At 35.8% G+C, this 27,147-nt stretch overlaps 1 protein-coding gene across 3 annotated transcripts in view; it reads right to left on the bottom strand.

Moving 5' to 3' along the window:
• EDIL3 (EGF like repeats and discoidin domains 3) overlaps positions 1 to 27,147 on the bottom strand; it is a 429,504-nt gene that overhangs the window by 286,532 nt on the left and 115,825 nt on the right. For all 3 annotated transcript variants that reach the window (XM_004281631.3, XM_012537379.3, XM_049708303.1), the window contains exon 2: positions 14,937 to 15,065. In XM_004281631.3, the coding sequence (XP_004281679.1) occupies positions 14,937 to 15,065 (129 nt within the window). The remainder of the gene's footprint in view (positions 1 to 14,936; positions 15,066 to 27,147) is intronic.

Genomic DNA, 27,147 nt, shown 5'->3' with positions numbered 1-27,147 from the left:
TCCTAGGAATCGAAGTAACCTTTCCTCCTCTTGATACCTACAGCACTTTGTTCTCCTCTCAGGATGATTATTTTCTGCATTGTGTAATGACAATTGATGTGTGTGTTCCCAAATTTATCTCAAGGTCAAGGCTCTTTATCTTGGGGGCATAGATAAAGGGGAGGTTAGGCCCTGGGGGTCTGGAACAGCTCCAGAGATGCTCAATAACATTCATTAAATGGAAGATTCTACTGTTCTTTTCTGCTCTGTGATTCCATCTTTATGCAAAGCCACAAAGAGTTTATTGTTGATATATCACATCTGAGAATCTAATATTAATATGTTGTCATAAATTCCAACTTATGCCTTTACAGGATTCCCATTTTGCAATCTTATAAAGAAAAATCAATTCATAAGTTATTTGCTGTAAGCATAAGAAAAGCTCTATTCCTGAAAGGCCAATTCCTAATTATGCAAACATTACTTACATTACTCATAATTTTCAAATAATAAAACATAGAGTTCTCTTTTTTCCCATAACAAATGAGGTGATTTGTCAAATTATACACCGAAGAAAAGAAAATTTTGAAAAATTAAAAGCTGACAGCTAAACTGCCCCAGTTTGCATATTCAAGCACAAGCAGAAAAAATCCTGACATAAAAATAATAGGTCAGGATTTATTGGACATTTCAATAACGTTATTAATGACTGAAATGATGGAAGAATATCCAGGGACTTAGAAACTTGATTTCTGCATGTAACTTTTGAATTCTCTATAAGGTCTATCTATTTTTATTTACTTATTTTATAACTGCTACATAGCTCTTTTATAAGTCAGGAACTATTCTAAGAACCTTACATATACCAATTCACTTAAATTGAACAAAACGTCTTTGAAGTTGGTACTATTATTACCTGGATTTTACAGGTAAGGAACGAAGGCATCAAGAGGTTAAGCAACTTGGCCAAAGTAACAGAGATAGTAAATAGAACAGTCAGAATTTGAATTCAGTATGGCTGAGTTCTTGATCACAACATCATGATGCAATTCTTTAGAGAATGTGTTCCTACAGAATGTCAAGAGCATGCTCAGCATGACAACACTGGACTAGAGGTTTTAATACTATTATTATTGTTATTATATCTCCAGGTTCTCTCACTGCTTCAAAGTATCCCTCCCCATATGTGTAACAGGTACACTTTAATTTGGACACAAACACTGGACTGTAGAAAAAGCATGGGACAAAATTTCAGGTTTAATGCCTGTTCTGCCCACCTTTGAGCAGGAATTCATGACCTTGGTATAGTCATCGTGTTTATCACAGAATCCTTTTCCCATTTAACACTGAGATTGGTATTAGCTCAACTGGTTATTTCAAGATTATTGCAAGAATAATGCATACATTAGCCTTCTAATGGATAGAGTACTCTAAAAACACTATTAAAGGGGAAAGGTGAAAGAAAAAATGTCATTGGCATTATGGTGATTGGTAAATTTCATAAATGCCCCACTTCAATGTTCACTACATGATGACCTGATAACCAGAATGTCTTGTTGTGAGGTGAGACTTACCACGGAAGTTTTGGGTCAGGAAATCATTGTGGAGATAATATAGCTCAACCTCCGTAGTTGAATAATTAATGGAAGCTGACCTCAGAGCCCAGAGCATGTTGTGTGATGCACGCTGATTTATGCCATTTATGCCATTCAATCAATGACATTGATTGAAATAGAGCTGAGTTGACACAAAAAACATGTGTCTTGTTATTGAAAATATTTAGTAGCTACTGTGTCGATGTGTAGCAGTAATGAGTTCTATACTCAATTGCTCTCTATGATTTGGATGAAGCACTTGGGGGTCTGATTTCTCAATTATAATTTTACCACGTAGAGACACTCTGGGGATTTATCAACATACTATGCAAAGAAGGTGCTAATTCTTGAAATTTGCTATATTTTCCCAGGATTAGTACTTAAGAAAACACCCTTATCTGTGGTTCTATCTTTTACTGAGGAACTGAAATTGTGTCCTCCTACTTTATTTTCCAAGCTTTGATTAAAATAAAATAAACAGAAAATATTGATTATTGTCCATTTTAAATCATAGTTCAGTGAATTTTATTCTTTCAGAGGGAAAAATTAAATTCTGAAAAGGATTCTGCCCCAATTCTCTCTCATTATATGACTTATTTAAAAATTATGTGTTGCCACTGTACTTTAAGTAATATGGATTACAGAATTTGCCTTCACATAAATACTTTGATATATGTTGAAAAATAAATTGTCCTAGAGTACAAAGTTACCTTAAGGTGTCACCCAGTTTTCCTATGACTTCAGGCAGGGACTGTGGCCAAATAAGCCTTCACACACAATGACATCTACTTGAAACTCCTTGAGAAAAGTTTCATGCCTTCTATTTCATTGTAGTAACCCTTATGCTTTATTCTAGTAATTCCTTGTAACAAACAGTATGAGCCTAGCACATAGTAGGTGCCAATAAGATTTGTTGATCAATCTAATTTGCTAATATTAAAAACTACAGGGGGTTCTAATAGTTTTAAGAAATAAATATCAACCTATCAAAATACAAATTTCAATGAATTCTTAATGCTTTGTCTCTTTCTCTTCATTCATGTAACTAATGCTAAGTGGAAAGAAGAGAGCAAATGTTCCCTCATTCGTCCAAGAGCCTTTCACTTTCCATTAGAGTCATATTAATCTTTCCCTCACTTCCTACATTTATCTAACCTTCTTAGGCTCTCCTTACCCAGGCATTCTAAGTCTGTTCCATACTCTAGATGCTCTAGAGACATTTTTAAGTTTTCTTTGATAAAATGCCTGCTCCCTCTCTCATTGGTCTTACTTTTATAGAATAGCCTTTTCCTCACAGTTTTTACCCAACTGGACTTTCTATATGCCTATCTATAGTTTGTCATTTTTAAATGATTTATGGCATTATATAATAACTGTTGAAGTGAAAATAAAAGGGGATGCAGTCTTATTTAAAAAACTTATTTGATAGGACAACAATCTCTTCTTTTGCTCTCCAAGTATATTTTTCTTCTCTTATTATACAAATCAAATAACTCCAAATGTACATTACTGTGATTAAGTAGATCTAAGCCCATTAAGATTTCTTTTCATTAAAACAACCATCATGATAAACTGTTTACCTTTCCTATACAATACTTATGATAGTAAAAGTTCTCAAATAACTCTTATCCCAACCATTTACTTTTAAGAATTTAGTCTAAGGAGACAATGGTGAATGTACACAAAATTTAGTTAGAAGAGTATGTACCAAAATGTTTATAATAGAGGAAATTTGCAAGTAACTTATATGTCCAAAAATAGGGGCTGATATAGATTCCCAACAAACATATGAAAGGATGCTCAACATCACTAATCATTAGAAAAATGCAAATCAAAACTACAACGAGATATCACCTCACACCAGTCAGAATGGCCATCATCAGAAAATCTACAAACAATAAATGCTGGAGAGGGTGTGGAGAAAAGGGAACCCTCTTGCACTGTTGGTGGGGATGTAAATTGATACAGCCACTATGGAGAACAGTATGGAGGTTCCCTAAAAAACTACAAATAGAACTACCATATGACCCAGCAATCCCACTACTGGGCATATACCCTGAGAAAACCATAATTCAAAAAGAGTCATGTACCAAAATGTTCATTGCAGCTCTATTTACAGTAGCCAGGACATAGAAGCAACCTAAGTGTCCATCATTGGATGAATGGATAAAGAAGATGTGGCACATATATACAATGGAATATTACTCAGCCATAAAAAGAAACGAAATTGAGTTATTTGTAGTGAGGTGGATGGACCTAGAGTCTGTCATACAGAGTGAAGTAAGTCAGAAAGAGAAAAACAAATACATATGGAATCTAAAAAAAAAAAAAATGGTTTTGAAGAACCTAGGGGCAGGACAGGAATGAAGACGCAGATGCAGAGAATGGACTTGAGGACATGGGGAGGGGGAAGGGTAAGCTGGGATGAAGTGAGAGAGTGGCATGGACATATATACACTACCAAATGTAAAACAGATAGCTAGCGAGAAGCAGCTGCATGGCACAGGGAGATCAGCTCGGGGCTTTGTGTCCACCTAGAGGGGTGGGATAGGGAGGGTGGGAGGGAGATACAAAAGGGAGGAGAAATGGGTATATATGTATATGTATAGCTGATTCATTTTGTTATAAAGCAGAAACTAACACACCATTGTAAAGCAATTATACTCCAATAAAGATGTTAAAAAAAAAATAGGGGCTGGCTGAATAAAATGAAGGTAAGTGATGGAATGTTAGCCTGATATTTTAAATAATGTCAGGAAAGAAGTTTTAATGAATTGGAAAGATTTTAATTTCATATCCTAAGTGAAAAAGAGTGATCAAAGAATATGCTATGTATAGTATGTTTTATGCACACATATGCATACACATAAACACAAGTAGACAATTTTATATAAACTGTCTACAATAGCAATTTAATTGTATATAATAGCAATTTAAATTGCTATCACTCTTTATATGACTGTATATGGCTATAGATACAGACATAGATAGAACTTTAGATGTAGGTAAATGATACAAAAGATAATGAAAGTATATATAACCTAGGATTATGATACTTTTTATTTACTTCTTTTATTTTATATTTCCTAAGTTTTCTTCTTTATTACTCTTGTAATGAAGAAAATCAATAATTCTATGTAAAATATAAATTCTTAAATATAGCTGGCTATGTCAAGATAAAAACAATGCACACACTGTTCACTTTTCTTCCTGTTAATGGTATTTAGCAACTCAACCTAAATTATGTTTTCATTTTCTTGTTTCTATTGTAATCATAGGAAGAAGATTTTGTTCATTCTCCAGCAACATATCAATTTCCCTGAAATGATTAGATTTTAACACCTTGTCACAATTGGTTAAAAACAATGTTATTTTTAAATGACTTGCTCTGTTTAGGATACCGTGGGTTGATGGGTACTTAATTCAACTGAAAGGAAACAAACAATACCTATAATTGTTAAAATCAAGCAATAGATTAATGGTGAAAAATCAATGAAGAAGATAAAACCAAGTAACAGTAGAGAAGGTTTTAAAGATTGTTGGGCATGTTTTCTCTATTTTATAAGTCATTTGCAAGTCTCCTGTAGACCTCTTTTCCACTAAATTGGAAGAGAAAATTTTCCCAGAGTTTAATGCTAAATATGTCATTTAGCCTATCACTTTAAAACAGTACTTTTCATAAATATGCAGAATTGTACATTTTGGTAGTGCCACAACCAATTTCATGCCACTCCATTTGGAATCTGAATAAAAGGAAAAATTAATGTCACTTTGCATTTTCACTTTTCTAATTTCTTCAATGTATTTCCCTAAAATAAACAGAAAATAATCAAGCTTTTCCTTTTAAAAGAGTTTTTACTTTTTCCTCCCTTATAAAAAATAGAGGATTTTTTTGATAAAAAGCAGTGTTACTAAAATTTTTGTATTCATAACTAGTAACATAAATATCCACAAACATATCTATATGTTTACCAACTTTTTGCACTGCCAATAAAAGCTGTTAAAAATCGAATAAAAAGAAAAGCATCTAACATTCTATGGTAAATTATAAAACTGGTTATAAATTCTTCCCTTCTTGCATCCTCGCCTTTGCAACATGAAGTGGCAAATCTTCCCATCAAAACTGTAGTTCGCTAATGTGACACAGGCTGAGGTTTGATAAGTGCTTGTAATTGTGATTTGATCCTTCTCACTGCTCTTGGGACCTTCCCACCACCACTATGTAAGGAAGCTTGATCTATCAGAGACAAGCCATACTAGCCAAGCCATCTTCAACTATCCAGTACCAGTGAACCAGAATACCACTTAAGTGACTTACAGAATTTTGAGATGAATTGTTGTTTAAAGCCTCTAAATTTGTGATTTGTTAAGCAGAACAAGCTTAATGATACACATCTACTATCCCTTCATTCGCGAAGTATTTACTCTGGTTTAAATGGTATACAACAAAAAAGAATTAATTTGTTACATTAATTTGTTGTCTTTTCCTGAAAATAAAAGCCTTACCACAAATTGGCACTCATCTTTTGACTGGGCAAGAGAGGATTTCTGTACTTGATATTTTCTGAAGTTCTTTGATGTTATACACGTGTTTTCTGAGGTTAGTATATAAATGTTAGGGCTTGGAATTGCAAGCTAACAAACTCTGATTATTATTATTAACAGTAAATTAGAACCACTTTAAAATTAATAAGCTGGTTTATAAGCTATGTTATAGAAATTTAAATATATATAAAACAAAATTATTTTTCTATAATATATGCAAAATAAATGGCAAAACATTTCTCTTAAATTATTAATTCTGTCATTTAAATGTACAATTCTATTTGTAAGAACACATATTTAATCATTTTTATTAACAAAAAAGTAAGTAAACATAACTCTGAAAATAAATGCCTTTGACTCTTATTGACTGAGAAATGTCTAAGCTATCATCCATGGCTAGCAGCTTTTGAGAAACTATTTTAGTGTATGCAGAATAGCTCTCATTATAATTTCTAGAAATATGGATTCAATCATGAGCTATCTTTCCTTAGTCCAAGAAGTAATCTTAAGGGGAAAAAAGAACCTGACAATTACTCATAATTTCATCTAATATATGAATAATTTAACTGAACTTTACCAAATCTCTCATTTGGTAACCAAAGTTCAGAAATCTAAAAGTAGCCTCACTCTACCCAAGAGATCTACTTAAAGCTTATCAATATTCTGATATTTCACGCTCACTAACAAGAAGTCTTTTAGACAGACTCAGCCTCTACTACAATACTTGAAATTCTGACACTGGTCATCTTCTAAAAGATAAACATGAATATGGTTATTCATGGTGCAAGACGTACAGTGGAAATTGGTGTGTATTTTTTATTTTTTTTAGTTTTTATGAGATACTTCGTGTTTCTGGGGCAAATGTAACCAATTTCTCATAATGAAATGGAAGCAGAAGGATATTTAGAAAAAACCTGATTAGAAGCCAATGAAATGACAGACAGGATAAAGAGGAAGAACTAGAAATGAAATTATATGCTTTGTTTCCCTGTACTGAACTACTCTCAGAAACACAGGTACTTTGAAATCTTTCTAAAAGTGATGATGGATTTTAAATTACTACAAAATTCCAATGTTTATGTCCTCTGTTGCCAGAATGATAGTTTTAATAGGTTAAGCTTATGCTAAATATCATTAAAATATCTATATGAGTCATCTGATTTAGTTTATTCTTAGTAAAACACAAGCTTAGGTTTTATATCATATTTCTGAATCATAGTGCCATTATAGTTCTATTTTAAAGGAAAACCCCCCTTGGCCCAAATCCCTCTTTAGTTACTGTCCTCATCTGCCATCTGTATGCAGTGAAGGTATCTCAGCTCTTCTCTCTGTTAGAACATCAACGTTTTGGGTAGTCCTATCCAAAAATAACCTCCTTTTATTCTACCTCACACTTGTCTTTATTTTTTTAAATTTTTTTTGCGGTACGCGGGCCTCTCTCTGTTGTGGCCTCTCCTGTTGCGGAGCACAGGCTCCGCGGCCATGGCTCATGGGCCCAGCCGCTCCGTGGCACGTGGGATCTTCCCGGACCGGGGCACGAACCCGTGTCCCCTGCATCGGCAGGCAGATTCTCAACCACTGCGCCACCAGGGAAGCCCTTGTCTTTCTTTTTAATAGAGCTTACCATGATAAGTGTAGTAGTTTACTGTCTAGTTCCCCTTTTGACTAGAAGATTTGTGAAGGCAAAGCCTCTTTTTTAATGGTCATATCCTCACTGCCAGGAAGAGTGTCTAACACATAGTATGTGCTCGCTAAATATTTGATGGATGGGCAAATGAATGAATAAATTGATGAATGTTTGTTATAGTAATTTTTAAAAATTAAAGACTACTTTTTTACAGCAGTTTTAGATTCACAGCAAAATAGAGGAAGGTAAAGAGATTTCCCATATGGTCTCTGACGCCGCACAAGCACCTCTCCCATCATCACCACTCCCCACCAAAATGGTACATTTGCTACAACTGATGAACGTACATTTACCCATTATAATCATCCAAAGTCTATAGGTTGCATTAGGGCTTACTCTTGGTGTTGTACATTGCATGGGTTTGGACAAGTGCATAATAACATGTATCCAATGTTACAGTATCATACAGAGTATTTTCATTGCCCTAAAATCTTTGGTCTATTGCTATTCATCCCTACCACCCTGCCCCAGCATCCACTGATCTTTTTACCGTCCCCAGTTCTGCCTTTCCCAGAAGGTCATCTATGATTCATACAGTATGTAGTCTTTTCAAACTGGCTGTTTCACTTAGTCATATGCATTTAAGCTTCCTCCATGTCTGTTCATGATTTGATAGTTCATTTTTTAAAGAGCTGAATAATACTCCATTGTCTGGATGTACCACAATTTATGTATTCACATACTGAAGGACATCTTGGTGGCTTCCAAGTTTTGTCAGTTACAGATAAAACTGCTATAAGCATCCGTGTACACATTTTTGCGTGGACATGAGTTTCCAACTTCTTTTGGTAAATACCAAGGAGCATGATAGCTGGATCACATGGTAAGAGTATGTTTTGCTTTGTAAGAAACTGCCAAACTATTTTCCAAAATGGCTGCACCACTTTTGCATTCTCACCAGCAATGAATGAGAGTTTCTACTGCTCTAGATGCTTTCCAGCATTCGGTGTTGTCAGTGTTCTAGATTTTGGTCATTCTGATAGGTGTGTAGTGGTATCTCATTGTTTTCATTTGCATTTCCCTGACGACACATGGTGTGGAACATCTTTTCATATGCTTATCTGCCATCTGTATGTCTTCTTTGGCGAGGTGTTTTTTAAGGCTTTTGGCTCAGTTTTTAAATCAAGCTGCTTGCTTTCTTATTGTTGAGTTTTAAGAGTTCTTTGTATATTTTCGAGAACAGCCAAGATTGTTTTTTGGAGAACAGCTATGTTTTTTCCATATACTCTCCCAGTTTGTGGCTTACCTTCTCATTCTCTTGACACTGTCTTTCACAGAGCAGAAGTTTGATAAAGCCCAGCTTATCAATTCTTTCTTTCATGGATTATGTCTTTGGTGCATGTTATTTCCTAGGTTTTATAGTTTTGCACTTTACATTTAGGTCTATGATCCATTTTTTTAAATTGAAGTATAGTTGATTTATAATGCTGAGTTAATTTCTGCTGTACAGCAAAGTGATTCAGTTATACATATTACACACACACACACACACACACACACACACACACATATATACACACACACACACACATTTGGTCCATTTTGAATTAACTTTCTGTGAAGGACATCTATGTCTATATTCATTTTTTTGCATGTGAATGTCCAGTTGTTCCAGCACCATTTGTAGAGAAGACTCCCTTTGCTCCTTGTATTTCCTTTGTTCCTTTGTCAATGACCAGTTGACTATATTAATATATATCTATTTCTGAACTCTTCTTTCTGTTCCATTGATCTATTTGTCTATTGTTTCTTGATACCACACTGTCTTGAGTACTATAGCATTACAGTAAGTCTTGAAGTCAGGTATTATATCATTCCTCCAACTTTGCTCTTCTCCTCTAATATTCTGCTGGCTATTCTGTATCTCTTGCCTCTCCATATAAGCTCTTGAATCAGTTTGTTGATACGTACAAAATAACTTCTTGAGATGTTGATTGGGATTGCTTGAATCTATAGATCAATTTGTGAAAAACTGACATCTTGACAATACTAAGTCTCCCTATCCATGAACACAAATACCTCTCCATTTATTTAGTTCTTCTTTGATTTCATTCATCAGAGTTTTAAATATCTAATTATTTAATTTTTGTGGGTGCTAGCTTAAATAGTACTATGTTTTTAAATTTCAAATTCCACTTGTTCATTGCTGTTATATAGGAAGATGATTTACTTTTGTATATTAACCTTGCATCCTGCAACTTTGCTATAAATCCTCATTAGTTCCAGGAGGATTTTTTTTTGTTGACTCTAGGATTTTCTAAATGATTATGTCATCTGTGAACAAAGACAGTTTTATTTCTTTCTTTCCAATCTGTATACTTTTATTTCCTTTACTTGCCTTATTGCATTACATAGCACTTCCAGTACAATATTAAAACGGAGTGGTGAGAGGGGCCATCCTTGCCTTGTTTCTGATCTTAGTGGGAAAGCTTTGAATTTCTCATCATTAAGTATGATGGTAGCTGTAGGTTTTTTATAGATATTCTTTATCAAGTTGAGGAAGTTCCCCTGTATTCCTAGCTACTTTAAAAAAAATTTCCTCTAAATCTTCCATGTGCCACAACCTAGCTCTTTCCTCACAACTCCAGCAAAATTGATCTTGGCAAGATCATCCATAAGTCACATGTAATCAATGTAAGTGTTTACCTTGGTCAACTTCTCCACAGTATTTGACATTGTTGACCACCCATTCCTGTCTACCCTTAACTTTTGGGGCACAATGCTTTCCTGGTTTCTCTTCTATCTCCCTAACTACTCCTTCTCAGTCTTCTTTATAGCTTTTACTTTCTCTACCTATTGCTTAATTATTGATGAACCTCTCATCAGTTTCCATTTCTTGGTCCTCTCTTCTTTTCACAAGTTATTCTGCTTCTGGACAGATTCATACAGTCCCTGAGCTTAAATCACTGTCTATATAATTATGACTTCCAAATCTATGCCGGACTTCTTTACGAATGTCTAGCAGATTCCTTAAATTCAGTATGTGAAATACTCAACTCATTCCAATCCAGTGTATCCTCAATTTTCACTGTCTCAGTAAATGGCCCCAAGTTGCTCAGGCCAGAAATTTGAGATGTTTCTTCTTTACTCCTCCCTTTATGCAAACCCCTTTTATCCAGTAACCCCATAAGTCATGAAAATTTATCTGTTGTATCCTTTAAATACTTATTGACTCCTCTCCATCCTCTTTGTTACTACACTGACCCAGGCTAAGATCGTCAAGTCTGACCTGGTCTCTGCAGTAGACTACAAATTGTCCCCTGCCATACTCTGCTCTAAATTTTTCCCCATATTGTAGTGATAGTGATCTTCTAAAAGTACAAATCCTCTCCATCACTCTTAGAACAAAGTCCAAATTCCACAAAACATCATGCAACCCTGCAGACTCTGCCACCATCACCAACTCCAGTCTCATTAATGGCCATCATGTCTCTCCACTTTTAAGCCACAGTAAATTTCTTTCAGTTCATGGAATTATGACTTTTCTTATATCCTGGTTTTCCTAAAAATTATTTCCTCTGTCTGGAATACTTTTAGCCTTCTGCCTGGTAGATTAAAATTATTTTTTAGAATTATGTCAAAATATTATTTTTTTCAGGTAGGCATGCATTCTCTGACACCTAGCTTAAAAGAGGACACCTGCTTTATATTCTAATGGCTCTATCTACTTCTCCTATTACAATACCCATCATATTTATCTACTTATTTATCTGCTTTCCTAGATAAACAGTAATTCCTGTAAATTTGTTTACCAATGCATCTCTACCATTAGGTAACTACTACTTAGTCATGTGCTAAATAAATATTTGTTTAAGAATAAATGAAAACTAAGATTTTATTTAAGTCAATCACTTACTCTGTCCTCTTTGGTTGCATTAATATACTATGCAATTGAGTTTTAAAATATATATTTGTTATTAGTTTACAGAAATACTCTGATAGCATACAGAGGAGAATTATACCATGGAACTTGGACAATTTAATAATTCCCAAGGTTTCCATATATGAATGCTAGAATGTTCACTAGTAATAGAAATTTTTCTATGAAATGAATGTGTCAACATTTGGCTCCAAACTACACAGTGCCATTCAAGAACGTGAGCAAGTAACTGGGGAGTAATTAGGGTCTTAACCACATGGTGCTTGTCTACCAGTCCCCTGGAGAAGGTTGCACTGTCCACTGCACATCTATGCAAACACTGGTAAATCTGGCTGATGTCTTCAAATCAGAGGTTGCTAACTAGGCTCTTTTCCTTCCCTTTGCTCATAGAGATGCTTTCCTGTTGCCTTTTGTGGATATCAAAAGTGAGTTTTCATAACTCTAAGAGGCTGAGAACATCACGGTCTGTAGGTATGTCTGTATAAGGGGGATGTGTGTGTGTGCTGGGTGGGCAGACAAAGAGACAGGGAGTGATAGAGAGAGATAAAGTATGGATATTGGAGTACACAGCCAGATCAAGAATTAAGTACAAAGAAGAGCAATGCTGCCTAGTGAATGAAGTTCACAAATCTGAGCAAGTTAATTTCTCCAAACTTCCACAGGTAGCATAGGAATGTAAGTGATGTGAGGATTGGTCACAAAGGGAGTAAAGTGTTTTGTGCTTTGAGAGGGAAGAGTAAAAGTCCAAAAATGGATGAAGCTCTCTTTGAAATAAGTAGCATCAAGAACTTATAATAAGGCTACTGCAAATTAATGAAGTTTGAGGTAAAATCAAGAATCAACTTTTATCTCTGAGAGTAGCATATGTTTGAAATTTCCCTCTCCAAATGCACTACAATAGAGTATATTTTTGATTGTAGTATAGAGTAATAATAATTTTTAAATTATTTTAAAAAATAATTTTTTAAATTTAAAAATTTTAAATTTTAAAAATGCAAGTTTTAATAAGGTGATTTAGAACTTTATATAATCACAAAATATATATGGTTCAAAAGGCTAGCAGCATATCTCCATCTTTGCAAGGATTAATGTTAAAGTAAAAATACAGCAATGGTGACAGTTCAACTCTTTTGTCTTTTATGATATCATATCAAAATACCTATAGCTTTTGAGGTTTTTCTGGTATAAAATTCTAGCATTACACTCTGCTCTTCTGCACTGGTGTTACCCAACAGCAGGGAAACAACAACAGCAATGTCCTAGAAATGTTCCAGAAAAGTGGTAGATTTTTTTAAATTAAAAAGGCAGGATTGTCTTTAATGATCTAATGTTCATATATTTTGTACCAATAATTAGTTTTAAAGACATGAAAAAAATAAGGGAGGCTAGATATTAAAGCATTGCTATTAAGTATTTTTATTCAATAAATACTTAGTATTCCCTGATTATATGCAAGAGTTAACAAAGAGGTAGAAGAAATGTGAGGTGTTTTAATGACAGAGAATAATAAATCTAAGTAAAACTTAATTCTATAAGCATTTGATTTCTCAAAGTCTCATTGAACTAAGAGGAATATGGCAGTACGTTTAGTTTTTAAAGTGTTGCAGCCTATAGTATCATTCTTCTGATAAAATGACAAATGTTGAATTAATGTTTAAAAATATGGCCTGAAGTATTCAAGTATTTACTTCAAAATTCTATAAAGATAATGGTTTCTTAATTATTTAAACACATTTGCCTCTTCAGTTCCAGATTTGGCTCTTACAAAGTAGCAACAAAAACATTATATACTGCAAATCTAAGGCACTGCCGATTTGGGGTCAGTGGGCTTAAAATATAACTCTTTTTTATGCTATTCATATATTCCTGTTGGGAATATTTATCATTCTAATTTTCTTCAGAGATATAGACTTTTGTGAGGATAGAATTCTCATATTAAATTCTGAAACTCACTGTACATATTTGGAGACTTGGTCAAAGTGGTTACAACAGTTTTATTTCTATGGCACTGAATCAAATCCCCGAAAATAACAGCAAGTTAATAAAAGCCTTAAAAGAGAATTGTCTTTGAAATGAATCAAATGAACATAGTACTTTTCAGCAATAATATAATTAACTTTTTCGAGTGTAATACATTCATACCAATGTAACATAAAAATACAAGTAAAACACATTTAAAAAATAAAGCACACTAAAATGCAATTAATAGTGGCCAAAAATGGCTGGTTAGTGGTTTTATTTAATTATTCTTTCATTCATTCAACCAAGTTATTGGGTATTGGGCTCCTACTACACATAAAGGAACTAGTTAGGTGCATTAGATACAATGGTGAGTAACTCACACTGATCCCTTCCTGTAGACAGAACTACTTTTCTTCTTCAAAACTATTTTTGAAAAGCTATGGACATCTCTGACTTTTCCAAGGTTTATGCTGGCTGACTGAACTTTAATCCAATACATGTTTGGTTTCCCTATATTGAACAGATATAGTTCACTTTTTTCTTCTTTTACTGACATGAAAAATATTTTCTTCCAACTTAACCATGGTATTACTTTTAATCAGAGAAAAAACCTCTATACAAATTTATGTAGTGCTAAATTATTTAAAGTACCGATATCTTCTTAATGGAGAACTATTTGGAAATTATGGAAGCCACCCTGAATCCACAACTATACATGCCAATGAAGTACTTCACAGATGAAAAACATTTTGAAATGTGATCACTGACTAATATTTGCCAAGCGTGTTTTTGAGACTTTGAAGAACAATGCAGCTAGAATATTTTTTCTTTCATCATGTATTTATAGTCTTAGAAAAGTAATGATTAGAACAGCTACAAAATACTGATGAATATTTTCAATCACTAAAATAAGTTCTATTTTATTCAGAGTGACTATCTAACTTGAATAAATTGACTTGGGAATTGCTTTCCAGTGAAAATAAAATTTAAATATATATTAATATTAGAAAAATAAATTTACTATATTCAAGTAGTACATGTAGTGCCTTTAAAGTATAATGTTAATCACTAAAATATATTTTTAAATTTTTTGAGAGCACTATGAATAAAAATATACTTTAAATATAAAATAAAAATGTTAAAATTAAGAGGCCTACAGAGAAGTAAACTAATTAGCAACACGTAAGAATCTTATACAGAGTACCCATAATGCACAGACAGCCAAATTTGTCAGTCACTCATGAAAACAAAGAGGATAACTATTGAAATGCTTAAATCTTACACTTACCAACCTCCACAACACTAGAACAATTGGGATCTGTGAAGCCATCTGGGCACTCGCAGGAAAAGGAATCATCAGACAATCCTGACACACAGATACCTCCATTTTCACATGGATTGTGATCACAAATATCACCTGAGGAACAAAGAAACAGATATTGACTTTTCTTGCCTTAGGGAGTGAACTGTACTATTTCACATACCCCACTCATCTTCCTTTGGTAAAGTCACCATACTATTTACATTTACAGGCAAGACCCATTTGAAACCATGTGCTTCTAAGAGAGATGGTATGTAACATGGTAAAAATTAAATTTTACGATTCAAACACTGCATGTTGAATTGCATACTAAAAGCGATTAACTCAGGATGGGTCCCTTCATTACATGTAAATGAAATATTGTCTAATTTGTTAAAGAAGATTAACTGAAATATCTGTGGTTGACTGGTTTATTAATTATTCCAATAAATAACCTATCTATATCCACACGCTTTGCTCTGTAACTTTGCAATTTCTCTCGATAAAGGGGTGGGGTTTATTTCTTGATCCCTAGAGTCTGGGCTTGTCCATGTGACTTGCTTTGACCAATAGGATGTTAGGAGACCTGAAGTCAGCTGAGGTTTGAAAAACCACTTGAATATTTCTGCTTCCTCTCTTAGGACCCTGCAACCGCCCTGAGAATAAAATCTCTCTCTTGCTTGAGAGAGTTGAGAGAAACATGGGAGGAAAGAGAAATAAGTTGTGCGGTAACAAAAACCTAAAATATGTGGCCTTGGTTTTGATACTGGTGGCAGATGGAATCCGGAAAGGCACTGAAAGAATGGCTACAGGAGGCTAGAAAAGGAGCTCTCCCTGCTATATAGAGAGAAGCAGTTGGTAAAACTATCACCTGAGGATACTTGGGTGATAGAAAATGTACCTAATAAACTTCTGTATATGAGTAATAAGATTTGTAGTCAGAATGTTAAAGTGTCACTTGACTCTTAATAGCTGTATCTGATAAGGCACTACAAGAAAGAGACATGCTAAATAAAGAACTGATGATTTTGAAAGTAAAGAAAAGGAATAGAGAGGCACCAGGACTTGTGATAGAAAATAATTTCTCAACTTCAGCCTCTCAAACCAGTGAAAGATCAAATCCAGAGCTTTGTCAGAAAGATGGCCTCAACATAAATATAAAATGAAGGATGTAGCTACAAAACCTTTGTGAAAACATTTCATATAATTCAGGTGTAGCCTGAAAGAATCTCTCAGCTAAATAAAAAAGGAATTCTAGAAATCTTAAGGGTGTTATCCCTGAGTAACCTTAAAATACACAAAGTAGCACAAAGTAGATTAAGTCTGGAGTGAAAAACAGGGATCAGAGAGTCACGGGCATGGCTTTATTTATTTATTTTTTAACAACTTTACTGGAGTATAATTGCTTTACAATGTTGTGTTAGTTTCTGCTGTATAACAAAGTGAATCAGCTATATGTATACATATATCCCCATTTCCCCTCCCTCTTGCACCTCCCTACCACCCTCACTCGCCAACCCTCTAGGTGGTCACAAAGCACCAAGCTGATCTCCCTGTGCTATGCAGCTGCTTCCCACTACCTATCTATTTTACATTTGGTAGTGTATATATGTCAATGCCACTCTCTCATTTTGTCCCAGCTTCCCCTTCCCCTTCCCATGTCCTCAAGTCCATTCTCTGTGTCTGCGTCTTTATAAATGTCCTGTCTCTAGGCTCACCAGAACCTTTTTTTTTTGATTCCATATATATGTGTTAGCATACAGTATTTTTCTCTTTCTGACTTACTTCACCCTGTATGACAGACTCTAGGTCCAACCACCTCACTACAAATAACTCAATTTCGTTTCTTTTTATGGCTGAGTAATATTCCATTGTATATATGTGCCACATCTTCTTTATCCATTCATCTGTTTTGTTTTTTTTTTTTTGTTTGTTTTTTTGCTACGCGGGCCTCTCACTGTTGTGGCCTCTCCCGTTGTGGAGCACAGGCTCTGGATGCGCAGGCTCAGCGGCCAGGGCTCACGGGCCCAGCTGCTCCATGGCATGTGAGATCCTCTCAGACCAGGGCATGTCCCCTGCATCAACAGGCGGACTCTCAACCACTGCGCCACCAGGGAAGCCCTGATTTCATCCTTTTACATGTAGGTGTCAGTTTTTCCAGCACCACTTATTGAAAAGGCTGTCTTTTCTCCATTGTATATTCTTGCCTCCTTTATCAAAGATAAGGTGGCCATATATGCATGAGTTTATCTCTGGGCTTTCTCTCCTGTTCCATTGATCTATATTTCTGTTTTTGTGCCAGTAACATACTGTCTTGATTACTGTAGCTTTGTAGTATAGTCTGAAGTCACGGAGCCTGATTCCTCCAGCTCCATTTTTCTTTCTCAAGATTGCTTTGGCTATTCCGGGTCTTTTGTGTTTCCATACAAATTGTGAATTTTTTTGTTCTAGTTCTGTGAAAAATGCCAGTGGTAGTTTGATAGGGATTGCATTGAATCAGTAGATTGCTTTGGGTAGTAGAGTCATTTTCACAATGTTGATTCTTCCAATCCAAGAACATGGTATATCTCTCCATCTATTTGTATCATCTTTAATTTCTTTCATCAGTGTCTTATAAATTTCTGCATACAGATCTTTTGTCTCCTTAGGTAGGTTTATTCCTAGGAAAGTATATTATCACATTTGTGTTCTGGAATGATGACTCAGGCAGCATTGTGTTGAATCAAATGGAGTAGTCTAGGCTGATGGCAGAAGGACTAAGCGTTAGTCTTTTGAAGTCCCAGCAAAAAAATAATGAGGATTTTCTTAATCCTCTTTAGAGATAGCTGTGGACAGGGGAAGCAATGCAGGCACCATTTAAACCCAATCCAGTTAATAAATACTAGGTAATAAAATAGGAAATGAAAGTCCTCCCAGATCACTACCCCCCATTAGAAACAAGGCATTATTGTTGAGATTTTCTAGAAAGAGCCAATTACCAGTTTAAAAGTGTGATCCTGCCTCTCTGCCTTTGGTGTGAGCAAAGCAGCACAGCTTTGTACAGTCAAACTAACAACACTGCCATCTTCTAACTCTGTTCATTGTATGAAGATCAGTACTAACACTCAAACTTTATTTGATAAGATGTCAGTCATATTTCTGGCATTGTGCATACTACAAAAAGAGGAGTTCTACATTCCCCAGACCAGGATCTGTTGTTGTAGTAATTGCAACAGATCAAGTAACATTGTAGATGTTTATACTGATTTATTCACACTGACAGAAGCAATCTCTACAGGAGAAAGGCAAGGGATGAACAGTATCTTAGAGGTTCTGGAGAATACAGACTATATATATTTATCCAAAATCAAGATCTCTCATTCTGATCCCTCTCACTCCTACTGCCAGCTTCCTGCAAAGTTTATTAACTGATGTGAGCTTACCCAAGGTCACATGAGGCCACAATGTCTGGTCCCTTTGGTTATCCCATCATCACGGGGAGTTTTGGTGTCCTAAGAAAACTTTCTTGGTACTTGTGCTACCCTTTCTGGTATTAATACTTAATCGGTTTTCTACCATGTACGTGTGGCAGTCATATGATGCTTCTGTGGTCAAAATGAGACAGGACAATCTGTTCACCTCTCATTATATCTCGTAGATGCCAGCTGCTGTTCAGCTGACCTGTTTTCTCTCTTGTACTTGTACATTTTTTTCCTTCTTTTTGCTTACTACTTATTTCTAAGAAATTAATACTTGTGAAAACTCATATTTTATCCCCAGTATTGATATTTACTGTCTTTTTGAAACATAGAAAAGAGGTAATAGGTATGACCAAAATGTACCAGGTAGAATCAAGATGACACTGTGACCAAATTGATGTGGGGTTGAGGGAGAGCAAAAAATCTGGGTTGATTTCTAGAGCTCCTGTCTGTATGACTACGAGGCCATCTTTCATAAGTAAATATAATGGTGTTAGTGTCAAAGGAATTATTGTGTTTGAGAAGCCTGTGGAATATTCAAAATGAAAATGTCTCATAAAGCTATTGAATAAGCAGATAAGCAGTCGGAGAGCTTTTGCTAAAACAGGGCTTGTTAAGTACGGACATGAATACTGTATTCCAGTGACAGTCATTAAAGGGAGGGCAGAGGAGGGGAGTGGAGCAGAGAGGAAAGGAGAGGGGAGGAGAGGTCCTTGGGCACACTGACAAATAAGTGAGAAAAAAGAAGGAAGATTCTTCAAGAAAGAAAAAGGAGGAAAATAGTGATAGGTCCTATCCGCTACCATATGAATATCCAGTTTATTCACTTAGGGTCTATTATGTCAAGGTCTGCCTGAGATTAAAGTCTCCCACATGTACCTGTGATAGATGGACAATGTCAGCAAAAATCAAAGTTTTGATGGGCACAACAGAGCCCATCAAATATAATTAGGGTTATTAGAGGCTGTGCTATATATCTGTTTCCCCACACCTAATTATCAATAGCACCCCTTTGTCAGTTGGGTTCTCCACAAAGACAAAGAGTACATCAAGTTTATTGAGAAGTAATGCCTAGGAAAGATAAAATGGAGAGGAAGCAGAAAAGGGCAGGAAAAGCCTTCATCTTGTGATGCAGATCTGACATCTGTGAAAAGGGTGGAGGGCGGTTATTGAACGAGGATTGAGCAGGGGAGCCTCAGTCCATAGTGCAGACTTGACAAAGTCTTAGCCAATCTACCAGGGAGCTCCAGAGCAAAGATTACACTTTAGAGGAATCCCCCAAGGGCAGAAATGACCAGGCACTAGTGCCCTTCCTGTGTTCAATCATTGGCTGGAGGAGGCTCAAGGCTCAATCATAAGGCTCAAGTGGGATCATGAAAGTGCTAGAGAAGAAGGTCACTGGAAGCTAATTACATTCTTTGCAGCCAAACAGCTTGTTCTTTCTTGAAAGGATATTGGAGCCATGCACCTCCACTGGTACCAGAGTCCCCTTTCACTCTCAAAACTGTCCTGGTTTGGATAAGTTACGTAGTTACTTTTGTCAAAACCATCATATCTTAGTCTGCTTTTTTTCTCTCTACACCCACTACCTCAGTGGGTGGTACACATGTAGGCGGATACCTTAAGTAGCAACAAACCCTCTCTGGCTAAAATTTCAAGTCTAATTAAAATGCACTGTAGGGACTTCTGATTCCCTGTCATTTCAATTAATCTGAGAAAGCATCAGTTTAGGTAAGAATCCTGATTAAAATGCAATAGACTTCTGGATTTCAAGTTTTGTTGTCTGTTTGTTTGTTTCCCAGGGGATGTAGTGGTTGAGTCTTAAAATTAAGATGGCAACCAGTACAAGAAGGCAGGCTCAGGAAAGGAAAAGAGGACAATGCACGCTTTCATGGTTCTTTATTTCACTGTCAGCAGGCTCCTAAAATATACCTCTGCATATTGTAATCTGTGTGCAGTGTTATACCTTGATGCAACTTGGCTGGCTGGCCTCACCTGCTTTAGATTAGGACAGATGTGTTTAATTTGAATCTAACTATGTTTTATGATTCCATCTGCAGTTTATGGCAGACTCAGGCAAATTAAGCTGATGCCGATTTGCCTTTTGGCAATAGAACAAAGCAACTGTTTTTCCCAGGGGCAAGAAATCACTGCAGGCTAAATTTAACTTCCTATTTGCCTCCTCTTCCCCACCCCCTTCCCCCGCTCTCCAGGGTTCTGTTTGGACTGGAACCATCCTGTCTGTGGTCAGTGTCCGTTTTATTCTTCTCACTGACCCACCACCTGTTGCCAGTCACCTCCTGTTCAAGGTGATTCAGGGACTGTCTTATTTCACTTTATTATCAATTTGCCCGAGCTTTTAGCCTGGATTGCAAAGTGTGTATGAATCTATAAAATATCATATAGCACTGCCCAAGACAATGCAAATAAAAAAACCCCAAAACACTAAAAGTTGTACCATTATGATCGTGGTTGTGTTTTTTCTGTGAGCTCAGTATACAATTGTGCAACTTGTAATGCTAAGTAAAGGAGAAAATTCTATGTTGGCACTACTCTGGGAATCAGGTGGATAGAACAGCTCATTTCTCTCATTGATATATAAACTCTTGGATGGTGTATGCACTCAGTTTTCTTTATATATTACTGCCTATCTCCAGTTCACAGATTAGAGGGTCACTGATCCAGTTATCATTATTGATATTCCAGCAACCACATTAGACATTGGGAATGCAGCTTAGATGAAGACATATGTCTCCTGCATTCCTGGAATTTATAGTCTAGTGGAGCGGATGCATAATGAAAAACTTAACAAATAAGTAAGCAAGGTATTAACCACTGTAATAAAAGCCATGTTAGGGGTGGGGTGGGTCAGCGAGTAGAGAGAACAAACTGGATGATAAAGGCTGTAAATAGAACTGGTTCCTTAAGATAGCCAGTCAAAAAAGGCTTCTCTGAAGAGGTGCCACTTGAGCTGAAGGATGAACATTAGCTAGTCATGTTAAAACCTAAGGAAGAGTCTTGTAGGCAGAAGGAACGGCAAGTGTGTAGCCCGACTGATAGGCAAGACAGTGATGAATTCAAGAAATATGAAGGAGGCCGAGTATCTGGAACACAGTAACTAAGTGTCACTAAACTTATTTTGTCAGCAACACAGTTTTAGTAAGAACCAAGTTATAATTTAGAGCCCTACATTTAATTCTCTGTCCTCATGATAATCAAGGACATTTCTGCTAAGCCTATTCTTCCTATGTTATCAAACATCTACTGAAAATATATTATCGTATTTACGTATTAATGTACTTGTGTATTTATATATTGATATCTTTTTTAGATATTAATATATTTACACAGTATTGCTAATGTACTCCCGTATTTACATAGTATTGTAAATATATTAATAATTTATTTGGATGAATGCATGCATCTCCATTTTCTCTGTTCCTTTAGCAATGCTAGAAGCCGCCTAGAATATGTCTGTACCTTCATCCCTGCCCTCTGTTCATTTCTGAAAAAAAATTGGTATACAGATGTAAAATTAAAAACAAAAAAGTAGTAACATATCTCTCAAGCATGTAACTACACTAACACAAGATACTGTTTAATTTCTTCGACATCTCTGCAAATTAAATGTGAAGAATATTACAATACATATTTATATGTGATAAAGTAAAAGAGACTATATTTTTGTTTGTTTTACTTTTTGATCTTTTTTAATGGAACTATAATTGACATCCAATATTGTATTAGTTTCAGGTGAACAACAAACACAGTGATTCAATATTTTTATACATTACAAAATGATCACTGCAATAAGTCTAGTTACCATATGTCACCACAGTTATTACAATGTTATTGACTATATTCCCTATACTGTACAGTTATATCCCTGTGACTAATTTATATTATAGCTGGAAGTTTGTACCTCTTAATCCCCTTCATCTATTTCACCCATCCTGCCACCCTGTTCTCCTCTGGCAACCACCAGTTGCTTCTCTGTATCTATGAGTCTGTTTCTGTTTTGTTTCATTTGTTCATTTGTTTTGCTTTTTAGATCCACAGTTAAGTGAAATCATATTGTATATGTCTTTCTCTACCTGACTTATTTCACTTAGCATAACACCTGCTAGGTCCAAGCTTACACGGTCAATTAATCTATGACAAAGGAGGCAAGAATATTCAATGGGGGAAAGACAGCCTCTTCAATAAAGGGTTTTGGGAAAACCGGACAGCTACATACAAAAGAGTGAAACTGGACTACTTTACTACACCATATACAAAAATAAACTCAAAGTGGATTAAAGATTTAAATGCAAGACCTGAAACCATAAAACTCCTAGAAGAAAACATAGGCTGTAAGCTCTTTGACATCATTCTTAGCAATATTTGGGGGCGGGGGTGAGATGTCTGCTCAGGCAAGGGCAACAAAAGCAAAAATAAACAAATGGGACAACATCTAACTAAAATCTTCTGCACAGCCAAGGAAACCATCAACAAAATGAAAAGACAACCTGCTGAATAGGAGAAGATATTTACAAATGATATATCTGATAAGGGGTTGATATCCAGAATACATAAAGAACTCATGCAACTTAATATCAAAAAAAAAAAAACAACAAAAAACCTGATTAAAAAATGGGCAGGGGACCTGAGTAAACATTTTTCCAAAAAAAAAAAAAAAAAAAGCCATACAGATGGCCAACAGGCACATGAAAAGATGCTCAACATCACTAATCACCAGAGAAATGCAAATCAAAACCACAGTCAAAGCCACAATGAGATACAAGAGACCATTTAAATTCATGCTCCACTACCAGGACAATGCAGGTCTGTGTACTACAACCTCATCTTCAGTTTATTGCTCTCCTACTGAACTTGGCAGCTATACTATCATTTCATTTAAAAACGGAAAGAAAATAAAAGTTTTGTCTTCAATCGCACAAGCTAGATTTTGAACCAACCTGTAAACAGAGTACTTGGCAAAATGAGCCAATTCTAGTACACAAGTGAGGAATAACTAGTTAAAATGAGAATTTGCATACTCAACCCGGTAAAAATCACAGAAAATGTTAGCACCCTTATGACTTACTGCCAGTGAAACTGCACAGAACAAAATAAATGTCACTTTGAATCAACAACAGGCCTCTCAATTTACTTTGGTGCCTCTTGAGGCAACTTTTATGCTGAATATTGAAATTTTATTTGTTGTATGCTCTAATGAGTCTGATGAATAGATTTTGATTTTAAAGCCTTCTTTCACAAGCTAAAGCTTGATAATGTGTCCAGTTATAAATTTCAAAAAAAAATACAATTCAAAAGGTATGATGTGATTGTTAGCTTCATTTGTGCTTTAAAACTAAATTTTAGTTGATATTTCAGACCATCCTGCAATTTGGAAGAGTAGAGAAGGAAATAAGATAAAAAAAAGCCAATAAGAATAAGTTTATTCACGTTGAGAGGATCTGTCATTTTACCAGAAAATCACGAGACATACTTGTAATAAAAGACCATCCAATTCTACACCTTAATGTTCACAGCGCCCCCAAATGACAACGGTGCAGCCATAGAAGACGCAAATCTAATGAATGAACAAAGAAACTTTGTAGATTCACTGAGCCATACTAAAGCTAGTTTAAAGCAGGATGTTTCTTAGCTGTTAGCCTGTGGTTTATCCCACTAGTTTTAAAGACATTTTTTCTTTTCAGATAACTTTTTACTGCTAAGGAAATACAGTACTGAATAGAATTAGAAGAAAATCAGCAATAATTTTGAGTGTTGACTATTTGAATTATACATCCTTTAACACACAGCTTTAATCAAGGCTAACTGCTTGAAAAGACAAAGATATTTTGGGCTCTACATTTTGAAAACAAGTCTGTTGGCATATTTTGTATTTTAAAACACTCCGGAGAGTCCCTTAAAATAACAAAATCTAGAGTTTTTAGAATTGAAAGGAACATTAGAGATGATCTAATCTGGTGGTTCTCAAACTTTGCTGAATATTAGAATCACAGGGGAGCTTTTAAAATTCCTGATGCCCAGTCCAATTAAGTCAGAATCACTGGGGTTGGAACCCAGCCCTCCACATTTTTTAAAGCTCATCCAAAGATTTCAATTATTAAAGAAGAAGGAAAACGAATAAGAGAAAGTGAGGAAAGAAAGAAGGAAAAGGAGGAGGAAGGAGAGATGGATGGAAGGAAGGAAGGAAGTTTGTATTTTCCTACCTTCAGTTGAGAGGAAGGCAAAAGAGGAAAGAAATTTATTAGACTAGCTTTCTTTGTTGGTTCACTATGAGTTGTGAAAAAAATATTTGCAGGAAACTAGAATCAGCAAATTGAAAATAAAGGCGCACAGCATGTTAGGGAGAATAGAACAGATAATACTACTAACGTATATTGAATTTCCATAGAATACTTAGCTGGATTTCATAAATCACCAGAAAATTCAACCATATAATGGAATTCTCAAGTGTTTTTGACTATATTATTTCTACCTATGAAGAATATCTGTCTAGTTAATATAAACTGAAGTCCATTTACATGACATTAAGTGATAATTGCTGCACATATTATGGGGCCCCTGACAGACAATTACCTGTTCTTTAGAGTCTAACAAAAGGCACAAATAAGTTGACAAGTAGTTACCACTACATGTTAGGTCTATGAAAAAGGAAATGCCTGATGCCAAAGGAGCACAAGAGGGGACACCAAACTCAGCACTGTGAGTTAGGAAGCCTTCCCAAGGCAAGTGATCTCCAATTTAATACAAGAGGATTAGCGGAAACCAGCCAGACAAAGGGGTGGGACCAGAAAGACCATGCAGAGGGGAAAGCATGTGCAGACATAGGGAGAAGAGCCAGAGCACGTGCTTAAGAAACAGGATGAAACTGCCTTTAGCTAGAGAGAAGAGAGAAAACAGAAATGGCAAGAGATAAGACTGAAGAATAGGCATTGCCCAGGGTATGCAGTGTCTTTAAGACACTCCTAAGGAGTCTGGGCATTCCTGAGCATAAAGGACAGCCATTTAGGGGTCTAATCAGGAGGGTGACATGATTTGAACTTCAAATAATTCACCCTGGATGCAATGCAGAGAATGGATTACAAGGAGGCAAAGTCTAAGGGTGACAGACCAGTGAGGAAGGGGCAAAGTTTACTCTGGCACAAGGGATGGCCAGCTTGCATCAGAGTACTAAAAACTAAATGGAGAGAAGTGAATTCCAAAAGACATATTGAGAGACAAAATTTATAGATCCAATGTGATGGTTGAAAAGAAAGAGAAGAACGAAGGAGGAAACTCATACATCAAAATTTAACAAAAAGCTCTGCCTTTCATTTTGATGGAAAATATGGTCTAAGGAGCAAGTTTGGGGATGGTGGTGAAGGGGGATGATGAATTCTCTTTTGGAAATACTTGGACTGAAATGTCTATAGACATCCATGTGGAGATATTTAGTGAGAAGTTGATATTATGAATTTGAACCTGTGGAGAAAGATTCAGTTTAGAGATAGAGAAATTAGCATAAATTTAATCTTTTAAATCATGGGAGTCTAAACAAAAATTCTGAGAGGTGTTTTTGGAAACATGGTCTAGAAGCAGACACATGTTTCTACCTTGTACACTCTCTTAGGTTTGGAATCAACTTATTCACCAAATTCTCCCCGTGCCAAAGATCAGTGCCTGGCATATAGTCAGTGTTATTCAAATAAAATGTTATCCAAATGAAAATGGGGTGGGAGACAGGGGCTGGAAGTGTATTTAAGATGGCAGAAACCTGACAGTGTTTGGTGCTGATGGGAAGCAGCTACCAGAAGAGAAGAAGTTAAAGATGCCATAGAGAAGCAATACTCAGAAGAGTAGGGAGTGAGAAAACACTATGAAGGGTGGGCTTCAGAGTACATGTGGAAGGAATTACCTCTGGCGTGTGGAGGGAGATGACAGAATATGAAGTTTCACCTGGATGCCCGTATGCTTGTAGATGCTGTTAGACAAACTGAGGGAGCTCCTACCTGGTGTTTTCTCTGTGTAGTAGGGCTGGTGAAAATGTGATGGGATCAGAGGGTTGAGAAGAGTAGAAAGTAAGTAATATGTACCTGCAGTAAATAGAAGGTTGCTGCCTGGAAAAGCACAGAAAAAAAGATTGAGGGAAAGCACTGAGGGCCCAGCTGGGCTTGGAGTCAAAAACTGATAGTTGCAACATGTACCCAACCATGTGTCTGGTTAGAGGACAACAGCTAGTGCTCGTACAGGAAGGAGATACCCTGATCCAGCTTTGTTGTTTTACCAGATAGGTGCGATGAAGGTCAACAAAACGAAGGAGTGACACCTGACTGCTTTGGATTTGTTTTTTAAAGACGCATAAATAAGATAGCTTATTGAATTTTATGCTCTAAGATTATATATTTTTATAATTATGCAAAAATTATAAGCCCAGTTAATTGTTCTTTCAGACTATCGTAGTTCTTCAGTTGACAGCAAAGGACAAACTAAAAGATAGAATTTGATTGCTTTATATAAATAATGCAGTACATCATGATGATAACACTTAGTCCATCAATCTTTGTCAAGCACACAAACTCACACTGACTTTACAAAAACAATCAGGTGACACAAAGAAGATGAAATCCAGTGCCATGTCCAACGGTGGAAATTTCACATTGCCTTATTATTTAGATCTTAGAATGTGAATTCTTCCTTTTCTAAATGTAGAGCCTCATGGCCACAATAGAAACATAACCTCCAAGGAA

This window comes from Orcinus orca, chromosome 3 (assembly GCF_937001465.1).
Source record: "Orcinus orca chromosome 3, mOrcOrc1.1, whole genome shotgun sequence".
NCBI lineage: Eukaryota > Metazoa > Chordata > Mammalia > Artiodactyla > Delphinidae > Orcinus > Orcinus orca.
The sequence above is the reverse complement of the archived record's forward strand: the minus strand, read 5'-3'. Positions and strand labels throughout refer to the sequence as shown.